The sequence below is a fragment of the Zalophus californianus genome, chromosome 14 (genome assembly GCF_009762305.2).
Source record: "Zalophus californianus isolate mZalCal1 chromosome 14, mZalCal1.pri.v2, whole genome shotgun sequence".
NCBI classification, from domain to species: Eukaryota; Metazoa; Chordata; class Mammalia; order Carnivora; family Otariidae; genus Zalophus; species Zalophus californianus.
The window spans coordinates 18574670-18602449 of record NC_045608.1 but is presented as its reverse complement, the minus strand read 5'-3'; the positions used below and the strand labels follow the sequence as shown (position 1 = coordinate 18602449).

Genomic DNA, 27780 nt, shown 5'->3' with positions numbered 1-27780 from the left:
CTCTCTTGGCAGTCACAAAACCAACAAGGCAGGAACCAGTGTTTATTTGCTCCGTTGCTCATGTGTTGGTTTAGGAGAGGAAGACCTAGAAAAGAGAGCTTTTCAGACATCTCCCTGCAGGCCGCGAGGGGTGGCGAAAGTTCCAGGAAACTGGGCCTCAGTGCCCAGCCCCGCCCGCCCAGCAGTGTGCCGCAGAGGGCCTTGGCCTGCCAGCCAGCCAGCCCGCGGGGCCTTGCTCCTCCCTGTCCTTGCTCCCGGTTAACCGCTGGGCCCAGAGCTAGGGAGACCTGGGTGCAAGTCCAGCTCTTCTCCCTAGAAGCTGTGTGGCTGCCCCTTGTAAAGCTCCAGTCTCTCCATCTGAGAAACGGAAACAAATCATACCTCTGTCTGTGTGGCACCCTTCTAGGTGTTGGGGACGTGGGAGTAAACGGGACAGAGGCATCCCCTGCCTCCTGGTGCTCATGGCCCAGGAACGAACTAGTCCCATGGACAGATGGTCAGGGAGGGCTTCCTGGAGGAAGGGACAATTGAGCTGGGAACACAGGTGGGTAGGAGTTAGCCGGACCAACAGGGGAGGGAAGGGACCAGCAGCGCTTGGCCTTGGGGAGCTGAGGTTTTGCACTGTGGCAAGTCAGCTATAGTTTTGGGAACTCAGTTTCCTCCTCCTCAAAAGGGGAGTCATAAGGATGGCGCTAGGAGAGCTGGAGGAACGCTGGCTCACACAGTGCGTTCGCGCCTGTGTTCTCTGAGCACCTGCTGGGCCCGGAGCTTGCGTTTAACGGTTATGTTTTAGTCAGTGCTTCCCGGGCGCCGGGCTGACCACGGGGATGCATGCTCTCTGTTTGGACGCCCCCATGTTACAGGTGAGAAAACCAAGGCTATGAAATCAGCTTGCCCAATGCCACGCGGTTGCTGAGTGTGGAGCCCGGATTTGAACCCTGCTCTGTGGGGCTCGGAAGCTGGCTGGGTCGGGCAGGAGTAAGCCCCAGGCTCCAGGTTTGGGGGCCCAGGGGTGACTCTGAGGCCCTTCCTCCTCCAGCTAATGCCCAGGGTGGTTGGACCTGAGGCACATTTGCGTTTCCAGGTCCCTAAAAGAGGCGCCTGTCGCAGCCCTCGCCCGGGGCCTGCAACCAACCACATCTGGGAGTGGTCACTGCGCACCCCTGTCATTACGAGGGTGGCTTTGGAGCTCTGGCAGCAGTGCTGTTCGCCCACGTGGGAGGGGGGCTTCTTGGACCCCCCACCGCCGGCCAGCCTCCGCCCGACGCCCCTCCCGTTCCCTTGCAGGCCGAGCAGTGCAGACAGGTCCCGGGCCGGCATGGCGGATCCCAACGAAGGCCCCCACACAGGGCCCGGGGAGGTGGCCGAGAGCCCCGGGGATGAGAGCGGCACCCCTGGCGGCGAGGCCTTCCCCCTCTCTTCGCTGGCCAACCTGTTTGAGGGGGAGGATGGTTCCCCTTCCCCCTTCCCGGCTGACACGGGTCGCCCTGCCGGCCCGGGTGACGGGCGACCAAACCTGCGCATGAAGTTCCAGGGTGCCTTCCGTAAGGGGGTGCCCAACCCCATCGACCTCCTGGAGTCCACCCTGTATGAGTCCTCGGTGGTGCCTGGACCCAAGAAGGCACCCATGGACTCGCTCTTTGACTATGGCACCTATCGTCAGCACCCCAGTGACAACAAGCGGTGGAGGAAGAAGGTCACCGAGTGAGTATTGCTGGCCGTCTGCCAATGGTCTCCTCTGTGTCGAATCCATCCACCCATCTGTCCATCCGTTCGCCTGTCTGTTCACGCACCTGTCCACTTTTCCATATACCGGTCTGTTCACCCATCTGTCCATCTGTCCACCGTCCATCCATCCATCCACCGTCCGTCCATCCATCCATCTACCCATTCATTCATCCAGCTCCCCGTCTTTCTACCTGCTCACCCACTTGTCCAATGCATCCGTCCATCATCCACTCACTCACCACTCTCTCTACCCTTCGGTCCTCCTCGATCGCTCCAGCCATCCGCCCACGAAAACCCCTAAGGACCCCTCTCAGTCCTCTGTGTGTATCTGGAGGAAAGTCTTGAGGTCGGGAGACGGCCCGCTGTTGCCTGATCCTTGCCTGTCCCCCTTGACGATCACAGACTCGTTTACGCCCTTGGATGAAGCCCTTGCTTGGTCAGGAGCTGTCTCCTTTCTTTATTCACTGAGTCACTGATGCACGTAGTGTGTGTTTCTCAAGCACCCACCATGTGCCCAGGCAGTGCTGTTGGCCCCGTGGCTCTAGGGATGAGCCACACCAGATCCCGCTCCGACTGAGTTTAGACCCTGAGTAGCCTTCACTGGCACCTTCATTTTGGTGGGTGAGCCAGGTAATAAGCAAGTAAATAGGCACGTGAACATACAGTTTGGGTTGGGGGAGGTGCTGAGGCAGAGAGAAGAGCTGATACAGGAAAGGTAGTCCAGGAGGGCTTCTTGGAGGAGCCAGCATTTCAGCCCAACACTAAGGGATGAGAAGCAGCGGCCACACAGGCTGAGGAAGGTGTTCCAGTGGAGGGACGTGCATGTACCAGGGCCCGAGGCTGGAAGGGCTGGGCATGCCCAGGGAACGAGGCCTTGCGGTCATCCACACACTGCTGGACAATGTGCTCCCCATCTGCTCAGAGGACAGCAAAGCGCCCCAGTGTCCCCATTCCTTCCAGGTCCTGCTGGAAGCTGGTGGGCTCCATGCTCCCTCTCCCCTCCCTCAGAACCCCTCCTTCATGCCCTCACCGCACCCCTACCCCACACAGGGCTAATAGCCCACAGGAGGGGCTGTGCAGGAACCGGGGCTGTGGCCATGAGTGGCTGAGGTCTTCAGAGACCCCGAACACCACCTAAGGAGGTATGGGGGGTGAGGGTGTTCTTTTCGTTTCGTTTTTTGGCTCCAAGTTCATGATTCAGGAGCAGATAAAATGGGGGCTGCCCAGGTGCTCTCATTGGGGTTGTCGCAGTCTGCGCCTTGTCCTCGGGAGGGCGCCTCTCCCTCTGGCACCCCACCGCTGGAGGCCCTGCCCCAAGTGGGGAGTGTGGGGCCCCAGGGCCGAGGAGGGAAGGAGAGCAGCTGGCCACGTCCCCTGGCCTGCTCCCGGCTCTCTCTGCCCCTGCCCCCCCGCCTGACTCAGTCTCCCCTCCCTCCCACCCAGCGCTGTCACTCTCCCCCCTGGGCCCCCCTCCGCTCTCCTCTGCTCCCTCCCTGTCTTTGTTTCTGTCTTTCTCCGCTCTACCCTCCGGTCATTGAACAGGTTCTTCCTGTGCTCCATATGCACCAGCGCTGGGTGGGTGGGGACGTAACAGAGAGGATTCTAGCTGCTCCTGGCCATTTGTCTCTTAAAACCTAGCACACAGTAGGTGCCCAAGTGGTGTTGGTCCAATGCCCAAGGGAGTATCCATTTTCTTCCTTCCTTTGTCTCTCAGCTTCCCCAGTCCCAGCCTCTGTGGGTCGAGTCCTTTCTCCATCTGCCTCTGTAGGTCAACATTTCTGCCCCCCTATACAGGCTCCAGACGTACAGTGGGCGCTAAATAAGAGCCTCAGTGTCAGCCAACATGTGCTGTGCCCACTGTGTGGGGGGCCCTGAGCCCCCTGTGTGCAGGGCCTCATTTGTCTCAAATGTTTGTTGAATGAATAAATCAGTGAGTGAATGGCTGAATAAATGAATGAGTTGCTTTATCTTTTAGTCCAGCATTCCTCCTTTCTTTTCTCACTCTCTTTGTCTCTTTCAGTCTCTGGCTTAGGACGTACTCAGTAACTGACAAATAGAAGAGTGTATGGGTGGTTGGAGCGGGTGGATGGGCAGGTGGTGGATGTCTGGTCGGGTAAGTGGGTAGATGGGTGGATGGGTGGATGGATGAGTGTGTAGATGCGTGGGTGGATAGATGGATGGATGGACAGATGGATGGACAGATAGATGGGTGGATGGATGGACGGACAGATGGATGGATGGATGGACAGACAGATGGATGGATGGATGGGTGGATGGATGGATAGTAGATGGGTGGGTGGATGATGGATGGGTGGATGGTGGGTAGGTGGGGGCATGGATGGGTGGATGGACAGATGGATGGGTGGGTGGGTAGGTGGGTAGATGATGGATGGGTGGCTGGGTAGGTGGGTGGGTGGGTGGGTAGGTGGGTCGACGGATAGGTGAGTGGGTGGATGGGTGCGTGGGTGGATGGATAGGCAAGCTTGTATGCTTCTCTTTGTCTATGTGTTTCTCTCCAACATACAGTAGGTACTAGGTAGAGTGCGCTGGGATAAAACATTCCTTTGTTTCTCCAGCCATCCCTCCCCTCTCCGTCTGGTCCCTCCTTCGGGCTCCAGCTCCCTCCACCTCCCCGCCACAACCCCGGGGCCTCTCGGGCCAGAGATGGCTGCGGGGGAGGGGGATGAGCCCTCCCGTCACCCTGCCTTCCCCCACTTCCAGGAAGCAGCCGCAGAGTCCCAAAGCTCCCGCACCCCAGCCGCCCCCCATCCTTAAGGTCTTCAACCGGCCTGTCCTCTTTGACATCGTGTCCCGAGGCTCTACTACCGACCTGGATGGGCTGCTTCCCTTCCTGCTGACCCACAAGAAGCGGCTGACTGACGAGGAGTTCCGGGGTGAGCCGCTTAGGTGGGGATGGTGGGCAGGCCGGCCAGCGGGTGAGGGAGGCCTGGCATTGGGGGCCCCCTTTCCTCTCAGCATCTTCCCCCGAGTCGGTGGGCTGTGTTGGCCATGGAGAGCACTGGATAGGGAGTCTGGTCCTGAGTGTCCTTTGCCATATTACTTAACCCCTCTGGGCTTTTGCTACCATCATTCATTCATTCATCCATTCATTCTTTCAGCCTTTATTTATGGAAAGGTCAGTGTTGTAGCTAAGCAGACTCCACTCACCTGGGTTCAAATCCCACCTCTACCACTTAAGGGATGTATGGCCTCCCTGAGACCCAATTTTCCCACCTGTCAACTAAGGAATAATAATAATAAGCATAGTCCTGGCAGGGTATTCCTGCTTCTGCTCCCAGGCTCTGCCCCACCCGCACCCAGCTCTCAGGCTCCCCTCCCTAGGCTGAAGCCCAAGTCACCACCGCCCCGACTTCTCCCAGCCCAGAGAGCTCACCCCCCCAGCCTTGTCTGGCCTCCAACCTGCACCTCGGAGCATCAGCAGCTTCCTCCACCACCCCAAGCCTTCCCTGCAAATTGGCAAAGTTGGCCTCTGAGCCCCTTGACCCGAGTCAGTCGCCTGCTATGTGCCAGGCACCAGGGTTAGGAGCCATAATTAACTGGCCAGACGACCCCACAAATCAACACAAAATGTTAAGAACTGCGGCACGTGTTACAGAGGAGAGCCTGTCTCGAGAAGGCCGGCGGCAGTCTACCGCTCGGGGCTGACGAAGCTTCGGGGAGGTCGGGGGTGGGAGGGGTGTTTTTGAGACTTCAGGTATTTTAGCCAAATTCAGTGCTAAAGCAGGGGGACCTGGCCAGTGGTATATTTTTCACGTGTACCTTTACCAACCAGATCCTTTGAACACCAACACGATACAGTGCAGTATCGTGACTGTCAGAAGAGAATTCCTGGATTTAGCAAAAATATTCCTTCACGGCGGGCAGCCGGATGGTGTGGCTTGTTGGCGGCAGAATTGTGGCACCCCGGGGCTCCTCCCTGCCCTCGGAGGGTCTCAGTGACTACGGGAGCCATTTCATTTGGAGGTGACCCCCATTCAAGCCCTTGGCCAAATGGCCCCTCCTGACCCTCAAGTGCAGTCGGCACAGGTGGGGACAAGCGTGGGGTAGAGCGAAACCCTCCCCTGTGTCTTCAACGGGACAGTACAGCTCCGGGCTGGGCTTCCAAGGCTCCAGCTTCTCCCGGGTTTACGACTGAGTCAGGGGCTTTTCGGCTAGGCCAGTCGAGTGTATCTGTGTGCCTGAGCAGGGGCGGCGGACCGGGGGTGGGGGTCCCTGAAACTGCAGAGAACTGTGCATATTATTGGGGGATTAACCAAGAGGCCCATAAGGCTAAGTAAGCTGTAGGGCTGCTCCCTTGCTCTGGCCCCTTCTAAGGCCCTGCAACTAATTTGGAATTCATAATTGCATATTTGATTTCATAAACTGTACCCCGAAATCGTGTAAATCTGAGGCCCCTGAAAAACCTGGATCCACCCCTGCGTGTTGTTCTAGCCAGAGGTTCAGAGCTCATCTGATTCTCAGGGGAGTCTGTGACCGCCACCCCTCAAAGTTTGACACCCTTCCAATTTGGCATTCATTTAGGGCGCCTCCCCCCTAGCAGTTCCCGTGGGCAGAGCCACTTCGCCACCTGGTGGCCGACTCTTGGAACTGCGTGTCCCTCCCCAGTTCTGGGAAGATGCTGCTCTCGGCATTTCATCCCAGGACCCAGGCTGGCAGCCTCCCACCCCGCTACAGCCTGGGTCTGGGGGTGTGGAAGCCCAAATTCAAGGTCTGGTTCCACACCCCGCACAAACCACTTTGGGTTATCTGTGGTTTGGAATTACCTGTGGTGACCAGCTCATCAGGTGCTGTGCGGGGCATGGGGTGAGCAACAGTGAATGAAGCAGACACAACCCTGTCCTCAAGTTGCTCGCAGTTTCCTGGGTGAGATCAACATTCATCAAGCAATCACAGAAAATAAAAACAGTTATAAACTGTAACGTGTGCCAACAAGCGGCTGTGTTGGAGGATTTGATCTAGTCAGGAAAATCTGGGAGAGCTTCCTGGAAGAGGTGACACTTGCGCTGAATCGGAATGAGTTGCAGTTAACCAGTTAAAAGAAGAGGAGGAAGGACCAGGGAGAGGGTGAAGGGACAGCATGTGCAAAGGCCCTGTGACTCACTGCAATAGCGTACTCTGCGGTCACCCCTCCAGCTGCTATGTGGATTGAAGGAAACCCAGAGAGACTGGTGGAAACCAGGCAGGTGTCTTGGGCCAGGGTGGTGACAGCGGAGATGGGGAGTGGGGGAGGGATTGAATAGGACATGCTGGTGGGGGAGGGATGTGGGGGAGAAGAGAGGCCAAGGACAAGGGTGACACAAAGGTTTCTGGCTGGAGGGGGACACCATCCTCTGAGGAGGGGACATATGCGGGCTGGGAGTGGGCTTTGGGAGGGAGCACGGAGAGTTGCAAGCTGCCTGGATTAGGAAATGGACTGACACCTCCTCGAGGCTAGAGCCGAGCGTGGGTGTGTCTGGAGAGAATCTCCAGGGCCCTTGGCCGGCATTGGGGGCACCCCCACCCTGCACTTACGCAGATGAGGAACTGGAGTCCGCTTTTCCTTCAATTCAAGGTCCAGCTCCTGGGTGACTCTGGGCTGGGCGCCAGGGGTACAGCAGGAACCAGCTCGTCGGGGACCAGGCTTGTCCGAGAGACCTCAGTCCTGGGGGCACCGGGACTGGAATTCAGGTCTCTGTGAGTCTTTCTTGTTCTCCCCACTGACTCCTGGCATCTAAGGAGAAATTCCTAAAGCACCTCTCGTGGAATAATAACCGCAACAGAGTATTTACTGAGGGCTTTTACCTGCCTGGCGCTGGGCTCATCAACAAACATCTATTAGCTCTTCGATTTCCTCTGTGGCCTCAATTTAGCGAGAAAGGAAACTGAGGCAGAGGAAGGGTCACACAGGAATCGGGAGTAAAGCCAGGATTCGAACCCCAAGGTGCCTGGCTCCAGAGCAGGCGTCTCCACTCACACCTGTGTCTCCCACCTGCCTCTCCCGTTCCTGTTCCCATTCCTGCTTCTGCCGTTCCTGAGCCCCCAGCGTGATTTTGCCCTGTGCCTGATACACAGGGACGTTCTCTTTCCATTGACTCATACTTTTTTTTTTTTTTTAAGATGTATTTAATTATTTGAGAGAGGGGGTAGGGGGTAGGGGTAGGGGCAGAGGGAGGGAGAGAGTCTCAAGCAGACTCCCTGCTGAGTGCGGGGCTCAACCTCAGGACCCTGAGATCATGACTTGAGCCCAAACCAGAGTCAGACGCTCAACCGACTGAGCCACCCTGCCGCCCCTCATTGACTTGTTCTTTTAAGATATAAATCAAGTCGTGTCACCATAAAAATTAACATAAGGGAAAAAATTGCACAGGGACCTTAGCGAGCGTCAGTGGGCAGCGTTAAGGACCCGTTTGTGCCACACAGAGGCTGGCGTCATTAGAGAGATTTGACATCGAGATGAAAAGGCTCATGGCGTGCCTTCGGTGTCATTACTGCGGCATCTGTGGGATCCCCAAAGCCCTCTCCCGCCCCTCCTAAGGTAATTTTACTGGCGTAAATGCTTCATGGGAAGGAGATCCTCTGTTCAAGTAGACGGCAAACGCTGCCTGCTGGGTCTGGCTTTTAGAGCTTCCCAGTCACCATTAGCATATTAAAGGCTCTGACAAGTCCTGTAATAAATAAATAAATATGGTTGGCTTTGTTTAACCCAGGCTTCCCCACCATTTATTTGATTCTTAAAAATTCCCTCCAAATTATGCTTTGGTCAATCCCAATCTCTGTAGGCTGTGGCTTCCCCACATTTTGAAGAACTGCCCCCCTGGGTTTGTTGGACCCCCTCAGCACCATGGGGGCAGGTAGGGAATGGGCTCAGAGGAGAGGTGTGACATGGCCCCAGGGCCCTGTCCCCTGCTGCCCAGTGGTTCCATACCATGGATTGAACGCCCCTCATCCTGTATGTTTGTCCCCCTCAGAGCCGTCCACAGGGAAGACCTGCCTGCCCAAGGCCCTGCTGAATCTGAGCAATGGCCGCAATGACACTATCCCTGTGCTCCTGGACATTGCTGAGCGGACGGGCAACATGCGGGAGTTCATCAACTCGCCCTTCCGGGACATCTACTACCGAGGTGGGGCCCCACGCTGGGGCAGGGGTGACGCAGGGTGGCGGTGGGGCGCTGTGCTTGCTCGTCTGACCCCCACGCCACCCCAAGAGCTTCCACCTACGCCCCAGGTACCGGCGCACGCCCAGGGACTGATCGTTGAATGACTCCCCCTTCCAATGGTTCTAATGATCCGTGAACTTGGCATTTGGGACCTGAGATGCCGTGGCGCCGGATACTCCAAGGCTCTATGATAATAGTCGTATGGGCCAACAGTGCTAAGAGGCAAGCGTATCACCAGCCCCACCTCCCCGGGTCTAAATTCTGAGATTCTGTGACTCAGACTTGACCTTTCCGATTCCCAGATAGGAAGATTCAAAGTCTGTGAATTTTATACTTGAGTCCAAAATTCTGTGGGGCCACAATGCCTTTGTCTCCTCCTGGATTAAAGCCCCCTGTGAGTCAGACAGGTTCCCACACTTGGGATCTGACATGTGGGATCTCCTCTTGAGTCTGCATCCTGCCTGCACGAGGCAGCACGTCAGGCCCTCGCGCAGCAGAGATCCCACATCCGGGCGGCTTCTGGAGGTCCGTTGCTGCCCTTGGGAGGAGCCGGCCAAGGCCTGGGGCTGCAGCCCCCACCTGACTTCCACACTCTGCACCCCCCCAGCCCCTGCCCTCAAGCCTGGTCCAGTCTCTGCCCCGCCCCCCTGTGACAGTCCCTCACCCCCTCCCCAGGTCAGACCGCCCTGCACATCGCCATCGAGCGGCGCTGCAAACACTACGTGGAGCTCCTGGTGGCCCAAGGCGCTGATGTCCATGCCCAGGCCCGGGGGCGCTTCTTCCAGCCCAAGGACGAGGGAGGCTACTTCTACTTCGGTGAGCAGAGGATGGTGGGGGCTCGGGGGACGTGGTGGTGTCCACAGCCCCGGCCCCTCCCCAGATACCTAGAGCTCTGCTCGTATGTCGGTGTTGGTCCCCGAGGTCTTGCTTCTGAGGAGTAGAGCATCACCTGGCCTCCTGGAGCCTCAGCTTTCCCATCTGTACCGTGGGGGTTGTGAGAGCCCCTGGGGCTGTGATGGGTGGTCAGCCTCTGCACCTGCACCCGGCACCTTGTCATGCTCGACCTTTAGTCCCACTGAAGCTGGGACCAGGGGTCTGATTGCAGAGCCACCCTCCCATCACCAGCATGTCCCCGCTGAATTTCACCCCTGCTTAAAGGCACACGTTATTTGAAGCTCAGGGACAGAGTCCCTCAAAGAATCCCTCACGGCCTCCACATCGCAAGGCCACACCCCACCTCCGGCATGTCACCCACAGAAATGTGTGGACTGTGTCTGGCGTCCCCGGGTCTGTCCCCTGAGCATCCGTGGGCAGAGCCCCTCCCCATCCCGGGCGCCCCCCTTCGCTGACCTTCCCCTGCCTCCCCCCGGCCTGCAGGCGAGCTGCCCCTGTCGCTGGCAGCCTGCACCAACCAGCCCCACATCGTCAACTACCTGACGGAGAACCCGCACAAGAAGGCCGACATGCGGCGGCAGGACTCCCGCGGCAACACGGTGCTGCACGCGCTGGTGGCCATTGCCGACAACACCCGCGAGAACACCAAGTTCGTCACCAAGATGTACGACCTCCTGCTGCTCAAGTGTGCCCGCCTCTTCCCTGACAGCAACCTGGAGGCCGTGCTCAACAATGACGGGCTCTCGCCCCTCATGATGGCGGCCAAGACGGGCAAGATTGGGGTGCGTGCAGGCTGGGGGGGGCACGGCCAGCCCGCCCCCCCGACTCTTGCCCCTACACACACACACACACACACACACACACACACACACACACACACACACACACTGGAAGGGCGACTGCTAGCATTCATTATTATTAATATGCACACCCACCTCCTATCATGCCAACCACATTGTCCTGCCCCAAGAACCTTCTGTGGCTCCCTATTGTCCGGCCAGGCTACTCAACTTCATTCCAGAGGCTCTGTCTTCATCCCATGCCACTGGATGATCATGCCCTGCTCCCTCCAGCCAGGACAAGCCACTGATAGAAATCCAAGTCCCAGGGCTCCGCTCCTGTATACTCCCCTATAATCCACTCTCAGGGTCCTAGCTTAGCCCCTAACCTGCCGAGCAGCCCTGCGCAGGTTCTCTCTGTCTCTAGCCTCACCGCACACGGCCTAGAGAGGATTTCTCAGCCCGGGCCCTGCCGACATTGGAGGCTAGCTGGTTCTGGGGTGTGCAGTCTGTCCGGTACAGTGTAGGATGCTTGCTGCATCCCTGACCTCGAACCCCGAGAGACCAGTGGCACTCCCTGCCACTGTGACAACCCCAAAAGTCTCCAGACGTTGCCAGATTATCCCCTGGGGGCCACCATGGCCCTGATTGAGAACCAAGCTTGCAGTGCTCCGGAGTCAGGAGTACCTGGGTCCAAAGCCTGGCTCAGCCGCTTCCCAGTGTGTGACTGCAGGCATCTCCCCTCGCCCCTCTGTGCCTCAGTGTCCTCGACTGCAAAATGGGGATGAAAATAGCACCTTGTGGTACCACGTGACAACTAGATAGGGTGATCCACGTAAAGCTCTTCAACGAAGACCCTGGGATGGGTAGTACGTGCTCAGCAAATGGCAGGGGTTATTATTGTTCTATTAAAAACATAGCAAAAGCTACTAAAGTTGCAATTTATGAAAGAGTCTTGAGGTAATGGAAAAAGCCTGGGTTTAGATTTTGGCCTTTTGCCCTATTAACCTGTGTGGCTGTGGGCAATGCCCACCCCCTCTCTGTTCCTCAGTATCCCCTGTGTGTAAGCTGCAGATAAGTGGCATCAGGAAGGGCTGGATCTAACAATTATTCCTAGATTTAACATGTTAATAAGATCGATTCACTGTTGTTTTAATTACATGAAAAAGATACTCATTCCGATTCCGATTTTTAAGGCCGGCCTGGTTCAGTCCGGCTTCAGCTGATTGTGTGGCCTCGGGGAGCACCCTTCTTTTCTCTGAGCCTCTCTTTGCACATCTGAAAACCAAGACAGTAAGAGTAAGAACAAGATCATGTGAACACACAGGGCATGTTCTATAAATATTTCCTCCCCACTACATCCTGCTCTCTTGGGAGGTGCCCCAAGATGGGCTGTGATGGGCCCCTGGGGTGCCTCTGATGTGAGGGCCCGAGCATTGGTGTCCCTCCCCAGGGCCCCCTGACCCTCCCTTTTCCCCCTGCCGTGCAGATCTTTCAGCATATCATCCGCCGGGAGGTGACAGACGAGGATACGAGACACCTGTCCCGCAAGTTCAAGGACTGGGCCTATGGGCCGGTGTATTCCTCGCTGTATGACCTCTCCTCCCTAGACACGTGTGGGGAAGAGGCCTCTGTGCTGGAAATCCTGGTGTATAACAGCAAGATCGAGGTGAGTGCTAGGGCAGGGGACAGAGCCCTGGGAAGGGGGTGGCTGAGAGCAGGGAAAGGACCCTGGCGCTGGGAGGGGCCCTGTAACTTTTACATGCTGTGTGACTCAGGACAAGTGACCCAACCTCTCTGAGTCCCAGTTTCCTCTTTTGCAGAATGGGGGTAAGGATAGTTCATGTCCCATAGGGTTGTTGGGAGGACCAACTGAGTTCCTTTGAGAACGGTCTGGCACCGAATAAACATTCTATGTCAGCTATTATCATTAGTAGTCGTTAGATGCAGTTTTGAAAGCTTCTTTTCTCGCGTAGCAGTATTTCGTGAACATGGCTCTGCACCTTTAAATATTCTTCTGCAAAATCATCGCTGCGAGTAAATGTACCACATTCTCATTAACCATTCCTCTCTTCTTGGTCATTTGGGTTTGTTTCTGCCTTTAACTATCAGGAATAACACTGCAATGGCATCTCTGTGGCTACATTGTTGCACAAATCCATGTTTATGAGGAAACTCAACTCATTAACAGAACAGGATGCTGTACAAATGGGGCAGAAAATGCTGGGGTCGGGGTGTAGGTCTCCCTTCCCTCCCTGGCTCCGTGAGCTTGGTCAGATGCCTTCCCTTGCTGGAGATTACTTCCCTCATCTTTGAAATTGGTGACTAATTTGATTTAAGTCAGGGGTGGTGGGGGGTTTAGCATCTCTGGTGCAAGCTTTGATTGATTGGCAGTGTCTGCCCGGGGACCTGTATAGAGAACTATTGTGCGGGGCTCAATTATTGATGGCTTCCCTCCCCCTCAAACCCCCTCCCCCTCCCGAGGGAGAGTCGGAGAATTATGGTGAATGCAGTGTCTATCATCCTGGGGCTAAATTTCCCCATCCTGCTTCCTGACTCAGAACTTCTGAGGTTGAAGCCTGGGGATTTATATATTTTGACAAGCTACCTAGGTGATTTTGCCACCAGCAGCTGGGTACCTACCATCCGCAGGTTGGAGTGTGGGGGATCATGAAAATAGCTTTCCAGCTCTGGGTTCTCTGAGTCCAGAATAGTCTGGAAAGGTCAGTCGGGGCAGAATTGGGCAGAGCCTCGAATCCTGAGCCCAGGAGTGTGGGGGTGATCCGGAATCCCCGTCCAGGTCCCCGTGGATCCTTGAGTGTCGCTGAAAAGTGGGTTAGGAGGAGAAGGTGCTCTCGGGGCAGAGGGTGGGGGCAGGCGTGTTGCAGTCGGCCTGCCTGGAGCCCATGTGGCCCCTGCTCGGGTCTCCCACAGAACCGCCACGAGATGCTGGCCGTGGAACCCATCAATGAGCTGCTGCGGGACAAGTGGCGCAAGTTTGGCGCTGTGTCCTTCTACATCAATGTGGTCTCCTATCTGTGCGCCATGGTCATCTTTACCCTCACCGCCTACTACCAGCCGCTGGAGGGCACCGTGAGTGGCCGGGAGCTGGCCGGGAGCCGGGCGCAGCTGGGTCCTCCTCTGGGGGGGGCGGTCCCCTGTGGGAGGGACTGGAGAGAGCTTAGGAACGGGATGGGGAGGTACCCCCCCCCCGCCGCCGCCGCACCTAGGGGGGGAAGAGAGTGAAGGAAGAGGATCCACAGGATCCAGATGTTTGGGGAGCATTGGGGATCATCTGGATCCGGGGCCAGACGTTGGAGGGGCCGGGTGAGGACTTGCGTGCCGTCTGCCCCCCAGCCCCCGTACCCTTATCACACCACTGTGGACTACCTGAGGCTGGCTGGCGAGATCATCACGCTCTTCACCGGGGTCCTGTTCTTCTTCACCAACGTGAGTGCCTGGCCCCCAACCGCACGCACCCTGCCCGTCCTCCTTCCTCCTTGTATTGCCCCCTTCCACTCCCTTCCTCTGTCTCCTCCTCCAGGCCTATACCCTCCTTCTCTGCTTTTTCCTCTTTCCGCAGCAGCAAAGAGCCCATCATCTTGGGGCGCCTGGGGGGCTCAGTCGGTTAAGTGTCTGCCTTCGGCTCAGGTCATGATCCCGGGGTCCTGGAGTCTGCCTCTCCCTCTGCCCGTTCCCCCCTCACCCCGTCATTTACTCTCTTTCTCAAGTAAATAAATAAAATCTTAAAAAAAAAAAAAAAGAGCACATCATCTTGTCTCTGGACCACACTCTGCCTCCCTCTCTCCCCTTCCCTCCCTTCCCCTCTGCATTCCTGACAGCTCCACCCCTCTCATCTGCCTCCTCCCCTCTTCCAGATCAAAGACTTGTTCATGAAGAAATGCCCAGGAGTGAATTCTCTCTTCATTGATGGCTCCTTCCAGCTACTCTAGTGAGTAGAGGTCCCCTCAAACGAGTCAAGGTCCCTGGGCTGCTAGCTTCTGGGTGAGGAAGGTGGGATTGGGGTTGGGACGTCATCCAGATTTGGGGGCAGGGGTTGGGGGGAGGTGACTCTATTAGGAGTGGATTCACCCAGCCCGGATGGTCAGGACAAGACCAATGTCAAGCAATAGAGTCTTCTGGTTAAAGCAAGATTCTGGTTGCCACAGAGTTATCGCCATATACACCTTACATAGAAGTAATGTAACCTCTTATGCTGGTGACTGATTGCTAATGTCTGCCAGGAGTGCCATGTGAAGAGTGCTGTGCTTGATTAATGATGTCTGCCTGGGGCACGGGATGAGTTGCTGCATGTGTACTACATCTTTTCCCTTTTTCTTAGAGAATGATGCAAGCCACGTAGTCACAAAATCTCCCCTCAACACCACTTTCTCTAGCAATTCCAAAGGGCATCACTTTGGGATCTTTTAGGGCCTCAGGGCCACTGCCACACACCTTAGTGGCCAGCTAATTGAACGTCCTGGTTAATAGAATGCTGGGGCACCCAGTGAATCCACTTTGTTTCTCTTCTGGGGGGTCCAGAAGGCATTGGGATGTCCTGGTCCCCTGGAGGGCTTGGGGGCATGTTTCCCCCGCCGGTGTCTCATTGTCCCCTCTCCCCTCTGGGTCCTCTTGTGGTCTCTGCTGCCTGTAGCTTCATCTACTCCGTGCTGGTGATTGTCTCGGCGGCCCTCTACCTGGCGGGCATTGAAGCCTACCTGGCTGTCATGGTCTTTGCCTTGGTCCTGGGCTGGATGAACGCCCTCTACTTTACCCGCGGGCTGAAGCTGACGGGAACCTATAGCATCATGATCCAGAAGGTATGGGCTGTGGAACCCTCTGGACCACGTGTCCTTGGAGGGAACCACACACAGGATGTGTGCAGCTTATGCGTGTAGATGGTGCCCTGGGCCCTGAGGACTTGCCGCACCCTGGGGGCCACAGGGAGGGTCTGGACATCGGTGGAGGTGGGAAGGGACAAGGGTGGAGGTGGGAAGGGACAAGGGTGGAGGTGGGAACCCTTGGGATGGAGAAGTCAGGAAAATGAGAAACCACGTGTCTCGTGTTTGTCTCCATATTCCCACCGGGGTCTTTAGATCCTCTTCAAAGACCTTTTCCGCTTCCTGCTGGTCTACTTGCTCTTCATGATTGGCTACGCTTCAGGTGAGCTCTGGGGAGCCAGGTGACCTGGTAGGGGTGGCGCAAGGACCAGAAGGGCAGCCTGCTGTGGGGAGGGCAATAACTAGCGTGTGCTAGGTTCTCCCTGCGTGCCAGGCACTGGGCTGGGTCCTGTTCCATCCCTGCCTCATTAGTCCCCCCGACGGGTCTGCGAGGTCAGTGCCTTTGTTGTCCCCTTTACAGGTAAGAAAACTGAGACTTAGAAAAGTTAAATAATCTGCCCAAGTTCCAAAGCTGGGAAATGGTAAAAATAGCCTAGTAGTGATTATTGCAAAAGAAGGCACCCGAACTTAGGGCCTTAAAACAGCCATTGTTTATTACTGCTCACAAATCTTTGGGTCAGCTGGGCAGTGGTGCTAACCTGGGCCGGGTTTGGCCCATCTCCATGAGCTCCTGTGTCTGTGGCCGGCTGTGGTTTGGCTGCCGGCTGGCCGGTCCAGCGAGGATGGCCTCGGTGGGGGGTGACCTCGCTCTCTTCCCCATGGCCATCCATCCCCCAGCCGGCTTGGGCATGTTCCCATGGTGGTCTGAGGGTTCTGAGAACGTATGTGGAAGTGTTCAAGGTCACTGCCCGGCATCCCTTCTGCTTCACTCTGCTGGCCAATGCAAGTGACAGGCCGGCCTTGATCAAAGGGTGGGGAAATAGATTCTACCTCTTGACGGAAAGACCCGCAAAGTCACATTGAAGGGACATGGGTACAGGAAAGGGTGAATCTGACTACTTAATCTACCAGTTCAGGCCAGTTCTGTCTGTCTCCAGTATGCCTTCTCCATAATGTCATGATGCCCAGGGACCTCAGTGGCACAGGCCATGGGTGAAGGGCCAGGAATGGGGATACTGACAGAGCCATTGGGCAGGTCCCCAAGAGGTGAGTGAGCTGCCACCCAATGCCTGGCATCCAAAAGGGAGCGGCTACCTCAGACTTCACCAGGCCACATTCACGTCTGAGGAGGCTGTTCTGGGGATGAGCACTGAATCAGGATCTGATGCTGGTGATAGTTTAACCCAGATGGTTCCGAGGCTCTGCGTGGATTATTTGGGGGGAAGCAGAACGGTAGCCTCGGCTGGGGAGATAGGGACAGAACACAGCTGCCCCCTCCCAGGGTTAGGACTGGGAAGAACTAGACAGAGTGTCAGGGAATCTGCAATGGTCAAGAGTCCAGCCCTACTGTGGTCCTAATTATAGAAACTGAGGCAGGAGCTTAGAGGTTAAATGAGCAACAGAGTGGTCAGCTTGGTTGCAGGGCTTCTCCTGATAGGGGACACTAGATCCCTTCTCTGAGGCTGACCTAACACAAACGTGACACATGGGCCTTTTGTGCCCAGGGCAGACATTGCTAATGGATCGCAGAGTGATTTTTCTGATAGGTCCAGATAAGGTCTCAGAATCTTTCTTGGACACATGTGTCGGCAGCCGCTACACAACTGAACAGTGATAGCATATGGGTTGAAATGTGCTCACTGTAATCCCAGGATGAAGGCCCTAGGAGGTTGTATGCCCCGCTGACTGAGGGGCTCAGCCTCCGCATGCTTCCTGCCCTGGACAGTGTAGGGGCCGTTGTTGCTGCTGAACTGTGTTGAGAAGAATCTAGAAGCTTCACCTGGGCTCAGCGGGAAGGGATGTGTGCCAGAATCAGTTTGAGATGTCTGGAGTGGGGGCAAGGGCCTTAGCAGGCATGGCTTCTAGAACAATCAGGCCTGGCACCAGGTTTCAGCTTGCACCTTTCCTCTGTGAGCTGGTGTGGGCCGGGAAATGGGAGCATGACTGAGGATCTGCCCTCCGGGAATGCTGACCTTCCAGGCTCCCAAGACCTCTGCCAGCAATAGGCTAGATTAGGGTTTCCCAGCCTTGGCCCCTTTGGCCCTTGGGGCCAGATGATGCTCTGTGGGGGCCATCCTGTGCATGGCAGGATGTCTAGCAGCAGCCCCTGGGCCTCTCCCCACTAGGTACCAGTAGCGCTGCCTCTCTGGTTTTGACAGCCGAACATTGCCAGATGTCCTCGAGGGGAAACGTGGCCCCTGGTTGAGAATTCCTAGACTAGATCCCGGGACCTTCTTCTTCGTTAGCAAGAGTCTGTGGAAAAAGCCAAGGCTTTGGACCCTTGGCTTGGCTCATACACTGGGTGACCCTGGGCCGGTGTGCTCCCCTCACCAAGCCTCAGCTGTCCCCTCTGTTGAATGGGAACGCTGCTCTCCACCTGTCAACATGTGTCTTCACTCAGTGAATGTCACCCCACCCCCTCCCACAGCCCTGGTGTCCCTTCTGAACCCATGTACCAACATGAAGGTGTGCAGTGAGGACCACACCAACTGCACGGTGCCCACATACCCCTCGTGCCGTGACAGCGAGACGTTCAGCACATTCCTCCTGGACCTCTTCAAGCTGACCATCGGCATGGGCGACCTGGAGATGCTGAGCAGCACCAAGTACCCGGTGGTCTTCATCATCCTGCTGGTCACCTACATCATCCTCACCTTCGTGCTGCTCCTCAACATGCTCATCGCCCTCATGGGAGAGACGGTGGGCCAGGTCTCCAAGGAGAGCAAGCACATCTGGAAGCTGCAGGTGATGCCCCGGGCCCCCCGGGCCCCCAACCCTGCCAGCCACCGCCCCCTTCCAGAACGGGGAGACCTGGCCCACGGCATGCCCCGCTTTGGCCTTCCGCTCAGGGCCAGCTCTGTCTTCTCATTCTGCCTCCGCCTCCCTGTCTGTAAGATGGAGCTTGGGGGCTGCCCAGGCTCCGCTGCCCCTGAGAAGCAAACGTGGCCGTGGGCCTCGTGGGCACAGGGGAGCTGCTGCCTTTGTTTCCCACAAGTGTTCTATTCAGTTCTAGAAAGCAATGGCCCAGGGGGTCACAGCCCTCTCAGGCCATGTATAGCTCATAAACTGGGGGGCTCACAATCAACAGCGCGAGCACAAGGCCCAGGAATGCAGCAACCACATTTACGGTGCATTTCAAGGAAATGGGGCAGTGAGAAGAAAAAAAAAAGCCCCAAGGTCATCCTCCCAGTTCTGGATCTCGGGGGTGGTGGGGGGGACGTCCGGCTGCTCTTAATCTTTATGCGGACCGCTTCCTTCCCCAGGCCTGTTTCTCCATGGGGTACAACTCATAAGAGGCAAAGTGGCAACCTGTGGACTGGGTTTGACCCACAAAGATTCATGTTTTCTGCATTGCCATATTTTTTTTAAAAATTCATGCAAAATTTTAAAACGAAGAGATTTCCCATAAAAATCCAGACTTCTGGCCTTTCTGGAAAGCTGGAAGCCTGGCGGGGTGGGCCCACATCCCTTTCTGGCAGTGCCTGGGGGGGTGGGAGGCAGGGGCCTGCTCCCCACAGCGCTTGCGCTCCCGGGTGTGCCCCACTCCCTACCCCTCCCTGGTGCTTCCCAGCACCGAGTGGTGACATCGTGCATGTGTCATGGGGCTTCCTGCCTCTGATCCTGCTTCACCCATTTGTGCTCCTGCCGGGCCCCGTGGATTTCTGAATGTATAACCCTACTTCCGGGACAGTAGGGATGCGCATCATTTCTGCCACGAGGGCAGTAGGCGCTGGGGGGGGGGGGGCAGGAGGAGGCTCACCAATGGCCTGCCCACCCCTCCCCCCCTGCAGTGGGCCACCACCATCCTGGACATTGAGCGCTCCTTCCCCGTGTTCCTGAGGAAGGCCTTCCGCTCTGGTGAGATGGTGACCGTGGGCAAGAGCTCGGACGGCACCCCAGACCGCAGGTGGTGCTTCAGGTGAGGTAGGGGCGGGCGGGGCCGAACCATCCTGCGCCGATCGAGCCTCCTTACCTTTTCTACGCATTGCAACGTCCCGAGCCACTGAGGCCCCGTGGGCCTGACCGGAGTTCAGTTCTTCTGGGTGATCTCGGGCAAGTCAGTTTCCTTCCCAGCCTGGGTCTCTTCCACGGATGACAGCACCACCCCCCGGGGCCAGCCGCACGGAATCAATGGACTTGGGCCATTACCCAGATGCACAGGGAATGCCCCCTTCTTAGGGGAACCCCGGGGTGAATCCTTTCTCTCAGGGTGAATCATTCTTTGTAAAGCAATTGCTGGCATAGAGTATGACCGTCACGTCTGGAGTCAGGCAAAGCCAGTTCCTCGTCGGTGAAGTGGGGACAATACCAGCACCCACCTCGTAGGCCGGCCGGGCAGTCCTGTTCAGTTGGAACCCGAAGTTCAAATCCTGACTCTCTGAGTGCTTAGCTTTGTGATCTTGTATGAACCGTGCAACAAGCCCAAGTTTCCTCATCTGTCAAACAGGAACGGTGAACGTACCTTCCTTGCTGGGTCCTGACCTGTAGAAATGGCTCCGAATAGGGAGGTTGGATGAAAACGACAAAAAATAATTCTCCAAGGAGGAAATTAGATTGAGCCTGTTGGGGCACAAGGGGCCGCCTGCTGCCTTGGCCAGGGCGTCCCATAAAGTGGAGGAGAGAGTGTCAAGAAGCAGGGTGTCCGCTGCAGATGAACAGATAAGCAAAACGTGGTGCAGCCCTAGAAAAGATGATTCAGTTGCAAAATGGAGTGAAGTCCTGAGGCTCCAGCACGATGAACCTCGAAGACATAATGCTGTGTGAAAACAGCCACAGTCAAGGGGCCATGTGGTGTAGGATTCCATTCATATGAAATCTCCTGAATAGGCAAATCTACAGGGAAAGAAAGCAGAACACAGGTTATGGGGACGTGGGGTAGTGAGACCTACAGCTCGATGGGCACAGAATTTCTGTTTGGGGGTGATGGGAAATATTGGGAATAGACAGCAGGGGTGGTGACCTGACATGGGCGGCGAGGGGGATATGTTTAATCCCCTGAATAGTATCCTTAAAAATGGTGAAAGTGGCAAATTGTATGTTACGTGTATTTTACCAGAATTTTTAGGGAATGGAGAGGTTGTGCTGAAGGGCTGGAGCGGGGAGGCTGCCTGGGGGTGGGGAAGGGGTACGGTCGGGGGGGGGGCTCCCCCTGACCCTTTTGCCTGCTGTGGCCCCGCCAGGGTGGACGAGGTGAACTGGTCTCACTGGAACCAGAACTTGGGCATCATTAACGAGGACCCGGGCAAGAGTGAGAACTACCAGTACTATGGCTTCTCGCACACCGTGGGCCGCCTCCGGAGAGGTGAGTGCAAGGCGGCGGGGGGTTAAATGGGAGAGGTCCAGGGGTGCAGAGGGGAAGCCCTGGTCATCCTCGCCCCTGATTTGCTTTGAGCAGCCCTGTCCCGTTTCGGAGACTCACTGTTCACGTCTGTAGAATGGGCCAGCCGCTGAGTTGTTGCCCTTGCTGCTCATGAATGTCTGGGGCACCTCCCTTCCCCTACACTGGGTACATGAGACACAGGGACGTGGGCCCTCAGCCATTCTGACCCAGGTTTGAATTCTGGCTCTTCTACTCACTCCTGTGTGCTCCTGGGTTTGGCGTCTTGACCTCTCTGAGCCCCAGTTTCTGCCTCTGTAAAATGGGGATGATAATCCTCCCCCTTTAGATGGCTATGGAGTACCCGGTGCACAGGAGGTGCTCAGTACCTGTGTGTGCATTCCCCACCCGTCCTGATTCCTCCCTCCGCCGTGCTCTCGACAGATCGCTGGTCCTCGGTGGTGCCGCGCGTGGTGGAACTGAACAAGACCTCGAACCCAGACGAAGTGGTGGTGCCTCTGGACAACATGGGGAACCCCAGCTGCGACGGCCACCATCAGAGTTACCCCCCCAAGTGGAGGACTGATGACGCTCCCCTCTAGGGGCTGTGGGCGGGGCAGGGTCTCTGGCCTGCAGCCCAAGCCCGTCCCTCCACCCGCCTGTTTCTACCCCACCTGCATTTCAGCGGTGCCTCCCGGGGGCGTCCCTCACGTGCTCCTTTGACCTCCAGAGGCGAGGGCTGGACGCAGATGAAGGGGAGGCCCCAGGACCCTCTGGCCCCCAGGCTCCTGCCCCCAGCTCCGCCTCCCCACCCGGGGCATGAGGCTCCTGACTGCCTGTCTCACTCCCATGGAGTCACATAAGCCAAGGCAAGGGCCTCTCTGCCCACGGGGGCTCAGTGCCCTGCCTCTCCATTATTTATTTGCTCTGCTCTCAGGAAAGTGGTATGATCCTTGCCCTCAGAGGGATCTGGCAGAGGCCTCAGGACCCCATTCCGGGTCACCGCCGTCCAACCCCGGCCCCAGCCTGGGCCCTGGGCTGCACACGGCACCCTGTGCAGCAGCATGCTGGCTTTGCGCTGGGGTGGGGCCATGCCTTCAGTGTGTTCTGTAAATGGTCTGGTGTTTGTCGGTGCCCAATAAATGTTCATTCACTGATGGTGAAGATGGTAGGGATGATGATGGGGGGAGTGGTGATGGGCATGGGGATGACAGCAGCGAGACGGGGGAGCTCAGAAATGCTGGTGGGGGGCAGGGATGAGAATGAGGAGCATGGTAGTGACCAAGGTGGTGTTTAGGGTGATGGCTGGAGGCTGGACTCAGGGCGGCGGTGGTGGTGTGAGCCTAAGAGATGTGAGTGAGGTTGGAGTGGAGGAAGAAGATGGAGTCAAAGGAAGAGGGGGAAGAGCAATGTTGGCTGGGTAGGGGAGTAATGCTGGGCAGAGTAATGTTAGTGGCGGGGAGAGAACAGAGGTGTAGGGAGAGTCATGTTGGCAGGAAAGAGTAATGTTGGTAGGAGAGAGTAATGTTTGTGGGAAAGAGTAATATTGGTGGGGGAGAGTAATGGTGGAGAAGAGTAATGCTGATGGGGAAGAGTAATTAATGTTGGTGTGGGAGAGTAATGTTGGTGGGAAAGAGTAATGTTAGTGGGAAAGAATAGTGGGGGGAGAGTAGTGTTGATGGGAGGAGAGTAATGCTGGTGCAGATTAATGTTGGTAGGGGGATAGTAATGCTGGTGGCTAGAGTAATGGTGGGAGGAGAGTAATATTGGTGGAAAGAGCAATGGTCGGGAGAGTAATATTGATGGAAAGAGTAATATTGGTGGGAAGAGTAATACTGGTGTGAGAAGAGTAATGTTGGTGGGAAAGAGTAATGGTGAGAATGAGTAATGTTGGGGAGAGTAATACTGATGGAAAGGGTATCAGAGGGAAAGGGTATTATTGGAGGGAGAGAGTATTATTATTCCCCTGCAGGTGGGAATAATGCAGGTGGAAGAGTAATGTTGGTTGGGAAAAGTAATGTTGGTGGGAGGAAAGTAATGCTGGGGCAGATCAATGTTGGTGGGGTGAGTAGTGAGGGTGGGTGGAGTCATCATGGTGGGAGGAGAGTAATATTGGTAGAAAGGGTAATATTGGTGGGGGAGAGTAATGCAGGTGGGCGGAGTAAGATTGGCGGGAAGGATTACTCTCCTCGGCTTGAGGAGAGTAATGGTGGTGTTGCTTCTCGTGTCCCTTTTTACGAGGGCGGAAACCTTTCCCGAATGACCTCCCCTCTTGTATTATTGGCCAGAATAGCATCACGTGTCTCCTGCTTCAGCCAATCAGCAGGCAGGAAGCTGCAGGGTCCTAAAGCTGACGGACAAATGGAGAAAGGTAGTTTCTCCTGCCAGGAATCCGTAATGACTGGGCCGGCTGGTGGATGTTGCAGGCCTTTTTCCAGATGCCCACCCTTCACCTCAACGACTTTACGACACCTGCTAATCGCTCGGGACCTCCGAGAGGCAGAGCTGGAGCCGGGGAGGGCATTGGCTTCCCCCAGGCCACAGGGACTGGAATGGGGGCATTTCCCGAGGAGACTTGCAACGTCAGTACCTGTGCCAAACCGTGTCAATGGCCCGCTTCCCCACTCTTCGCTCTGCCCGTGAATTTGCAAGAGAGCCTTATGGAGTTCTCCCACTGTGGGCAAAGCACAATTTTGCATCCCTGGCTTGACTGTGAGATTTGTTTTAATCAATGGCATGTTAAGGGGGCTAGCCCCTCCCCCCCCAAAGGAGGCTGAGAGATCCATGCAGCGCAGCAAGCCTGGGTGACATCAGAGGAACCCCAAAGATGCATGAGAAAGAATCGTTCTCCCATGCCAATGAGTTTTTGCAGTGGTTATTTCTTTTTAAGGGCAGGCATCGATTTTTGTGGCAATCACTAATGGATGCAGAATATCCACTACACCCCATGTTTCAGATGAGGAAACCAGGGCTCAGAGAAGTGAAGACTCTTACCCAGGGCACCTGGATGGGAAGTGGTAGAGGTGGGATTTGAATGCTTGTAGGGGCTCGGAGCCCATTCTGGAGAGAAAACACTCTTGACGCCTGAGGGGTGACAGGTGGAAAGGCCAGGTCGCCCCTCTGCCCTGTAAGACCCTGGCTGTCACCTGCCACTTTCGCGGAGCCCCCTGAGACTGTCGGCTCCCATTTAGAACCCTCTCTCTCTTTGAACATACCCCTAACTTTATTCCAACCCGGATTTCTTATTATGTGCGTGTATGTGTATTTAATAATGATAAAGCACTTGTATGTCATATTTGACAGGAGGGCTTTTTTCATCTCAAGTTTAAAGTACTACTGGGAAATAATTAGTGCTACTAGAGTCAAAAACAATGGGACCCCATCAGAAAAGACAATCTCAGAAACTCTCAGATCTTAATTGAACAATTACCTCTTATGCCTATGAATACTTCATTATTACATGCCCTGTTATTATTAGCTGTTATTATTGTTTTAGATGAATGCTGGGGATTTTTTAAAAATCAAAAGCCATTTTCAACCACACTGTTCATCTCCCCGGAACGCACACTCCTGACATTTCCGAACGTAATAACGTCGTAGCCAGCAGCCTCCACACCTCGCCTGGAAGATGTGTGTTCTGATCATTTCGGTTGTTTGGACGGAGCCGTTAAAGACTCTGGGCCTCTATTCATACTGTTATTAATTGTTGACTCCCTGGCGAAAGCATTGGCATGAGAATCAAGCACCCCCTACCTTTTCATTTTCAGGAGCCCAAAGCCATCGTGGGCAATGGGGAGATCTTCGTTCACCCCAGGCTTAGGAGATGAAGCAAAAGGAGGGGTGGTGGTGAGGGCAGAGGACAGGATGGAAAGGGCACTGGCCGCAGAGACCCAAGCCCAGGGAGGGAGGATGGGCTGGGCATCTTCTCTCCTTGGAGGGAATCACGGAGAGGAGGAAGCAGGTGAACATGGAGTGGTAGGCACTGTGCTCAGTGTTTGGTGCTCGCGTCTCAGGAACCACGTGTGGGAACTGAAGGACGGGTGTTTGAGGCCTCTCCAGAAACCATGTCCCCTCTTCCCTCTTCACAGCACCTGTTTTGTTCAGAGTTCTCCACTCTGCTCCACAGTCAGGGGCTTCCCTGAGCCAACCACTGTGACTCTATTTCCCTTACTAGGGATTGGTCAAGGAACTGCCACGTGAACCTATGAATTCTGACCTATGAGACAAAAGGGGAAGTTTGCTGAAGGAGGGGGGATTCTGGGAAAATAAGAGAAATCTAGGAAGACACTGTCTTTGCTGGGCACTGCCAGGTTTGTGATGTGATGCCTGGAACTGCAGCAGCCATTTTGTGACCATGAAGGGGCTTGGTAGAATGGAAAGATGGAAAGGGGTCTTTGATGATACCATTGAGCTGTTGAATTAACTGACCCTGGGGCCGCCCTACCTTAGGGCTCCTTATGATTGTTGGAGATAAAAATTTTTCTTTCTCATTTAAACCAATGAGTCAGGGTTTCCTGATACCTTGCCCAAATCATGGAGATACAAGAATACATTTTGATCCCTATTTACAGATGAAGAAACTGAGCCCCAGTGAAGTAAACACACTTGCCTAAGAACACACAGCCTAGATGCAGTGGAGTCAGGATTTTCCCCCTCTGTCTTAGGAGGAGAACCCTTCTAGGGATTTGGCAGGATTTTTTTTTACCTAGTGTTTTGGCCTTTCCAAAGCGTGCGCACATCCCTTTCTCCACCGTAAGAGGCTGTAATGGGTTCTAACAGGTGAAGACAGGGGAGGTTGGGTGGAGCTGGGACTGGAACCCAGGTACCCAGATTCCAGCAGAGTCTTCTCAGAATCTCCAGGTGCTCAGTGACATCAGAGGGTCCCGCTTGCTATTACCCCCAGACCCCCATCTCGTTTGGGGATGCATCCACCTGATCTCACCAATCAGCCTTTGGCCTATGCAGGGTGGGACTGCCGATCCTGGAGATTGGCCACCAGGGGCCGCTGTAGTCACACCCAGAGGCCTCCTCAGAAGAGGCGAGAGGGAACCTGGAACCAACCAACTTGGCCAGGAAGAGCCCCTAGCTGAGCTCCCCATTAGGTGCGCCCTGAGGCTCTAAGACTCAGGAATTCCCTCACCTCCCGACAAGGACAGAAGGTGGCCCAGGTCTGCCTCTGGAGAGTCTAGAACCTAGTTGCTGTGTGCCCTCAGGCAAGTTGCCTTCCCTCTCTGAACCTCATTTTGTCATTTTCAAAATCAGGGCACTCCCCCACTAGTCAAAGGAGGGCTTCCTTCTCTCTCCTTTAGGGTCTTTTCCCTCCTTCGGGCCTAGCACAACACGGTGAACAAAGACCAATTAGGATGTGGTGGCCCCAGAATTGAGGCCCAATGACTCCAAGTCAGGGTTGGATTCCAGTCCTTGCTCCACCAACTAGGGAAACTGAGGGCCACACGTCACCAGAGAGAGGAAGGAACTTACTCAGTTTCCCTAATTGCAACACAAAAGGTAAGACTCGGTATTTCCTGAAGTATTTGTTCCTTGGGATGTTAATGGATAGAAACAAAAACTTAGGTGATCAAAAATATTAGGGAAATGCTGGGTTAAAGCTAAAAGGGTACCTTGCCTGCAGGATTTTCAGAGCCTTTAATATGATAATATTATTTATGCATCTCTAAGGTGGGGGGAGGGGGATGCATCTGTTTCTCTAACTCGTTTAACCTGGAAACCCATTTTCCAAGGTGAAAGCAGCTGGACCAGGTGATGACAGGAAATAACATGCCTGACTTTTGGGGCATCTTCTCCCAAGGAGGCTCTGTTCCCTAGGGGACTTGACCACCTGTTTCTTATGTTCAACCCCAAGTGGTTGTAAGGTGCTTGTGATATCAGTCTCTCTTGCGGTGGAGAAATAGGCGGCTCAAAGAGGGGTGGTCACTTGCTAAAGGCCACATGCTCATGAGGGGCAGTGTCAGGACTGGAACCAGGTCTGTCTGAGCCTCAACCGCTAGGCGCCACTGCCCTGGGACTGCCACGGGACTTGTTTGCCCTGTCATCCTGATCACACATCACCTGGGGACATCCCGGGCCTTCAGAGGCCACCACCTCCTTTGACAGATTTGAAATTGAGGCTCGGAGAGGCCCCACAAGTCCCCCCAGGGTCATATATGGAGTCAACCAGGGCCAGTTTTCCTGCCTCCTCCCCTCCCACTACTGCTGTCTTAGGGAGCTGGCCCCGCTGGTGATTTAAATAGAAATCCATGGGGCACCTGGGTGGATCATTTGGTTAAGCGTCTGCCTTCTGCTCAGGTCATGATCCCGGTGTCCTGGGATCAGCCCTGTGTTGGTCTCCCTGCTCAGCGGGGAGTCGGCTTCTCCCTCTTCCTCTGCCCCTCCCGTGTCCGCTCTCTCTCAAATAGACAAATAAAATCTTAAAAAAAAAAAAAAACCAACAAAACCCAGAAATCCTTTTGGCCACCGCTGCCCCTGGCTGGGCCCCACCTGCCAGGCCCGCGCAGGCGGCAGGTGGGGCCCACTAGGGCCCTTGAACCAGCCCGGGTTGCGCAGGCGCGGTGTGACGTGGGCCAGCGTGCACGTGGGACCCACGTGGGGGCGGAGTCTTGCCCAGCTGGCAGCCGGAGTGTAGGTTCCAAGTTGAGAAGTTGAAGTCGTTGGCTGTTGCCAAGCAAGTTCAGGGGTTGACCTTGTCTGCCTGCCCTCTCCAGGAGTGGGGAGGTGCTCTAAAGGCCGGCGGGTAGGAGAGCAGAGTCAGGAAAGCACAGAGCTACCCCGGAAAGGTGAGTGTCCCCCTCACCAGCCCCTCCGCTCAGATATTTGCCCAAGCTTTCCCGCCCCTCTGGGGCTGCTCTGATGTCTAAGATGGGGTGATGATCTTCTAGCAGTTGTTA

General features: G+C 55.6%; 1 protein-coding gene across 4 annotated transcripts in view; it reads left to right on the top strand.

Moving 5' to 3' along the window:
* TRPV4 (transient receptor potential cation channel subfamily V member 4) overlaps positions 1-23931 on the top strand; it is a 37372-nt gene extending 13441 nt beyond the window's left edge. For 3 of the 4 annotated variants that reach the window (XM_027577426.2, XM_027577422.2, XM_027577421.2), the window contains 15 exons: positions 1288-1704; positions 4450-4622; positions 8697-8849; positions 9561-9701; positions 10263-10561; positions 12048-12227; positions 13493-13651; positions 13916-14008; positions 14437-14510; positions 15213-15378; positions 15655-15721; positions 17987-18303; positions 19350-19477; positions 20739-20860; positions 21320-23931. In XM_027577426.2, coding sequence (XP_027433227.1) covers positions 1319-1704; positions 4450-4622; positions 8697-8849; positions 9561-9701; positions 10263-10561; positions 12048-12227; positions 13493-13651; positions 13916-14008; positions 14437-14510; positions 15213-15378; positions 15655-15721; positions 17987-18303; positions 19350-19477; positions 20739-20860; positions 21320-21477 — 2616 coding nt within the window. In that variant the 5' untranslated portion in view covers positions 1288-1318 and the 3' untranslated portion in view covers positions 21478-23931. Of the gene's footprint in view, positions 1-865; positions 979-1287; positions 1705-4449; positions 4623-8696; positions 8850-9560; positions 9702-10262; positions 10562-12047; positions 12228-13492; positions 13652-13915; positions 14009-14436; positions 14511-15212; positions 15379-15654; positions 15722-17986; positions 18304-19349; positions 19478-20738; positions 20861-21319 lie in introns of those variants that run through there. The other variant, XM_027577427.2, reaches the window with a different exon arrangement.
* Positions 23932-27780: the final 3849 nt, after the last annotated feature.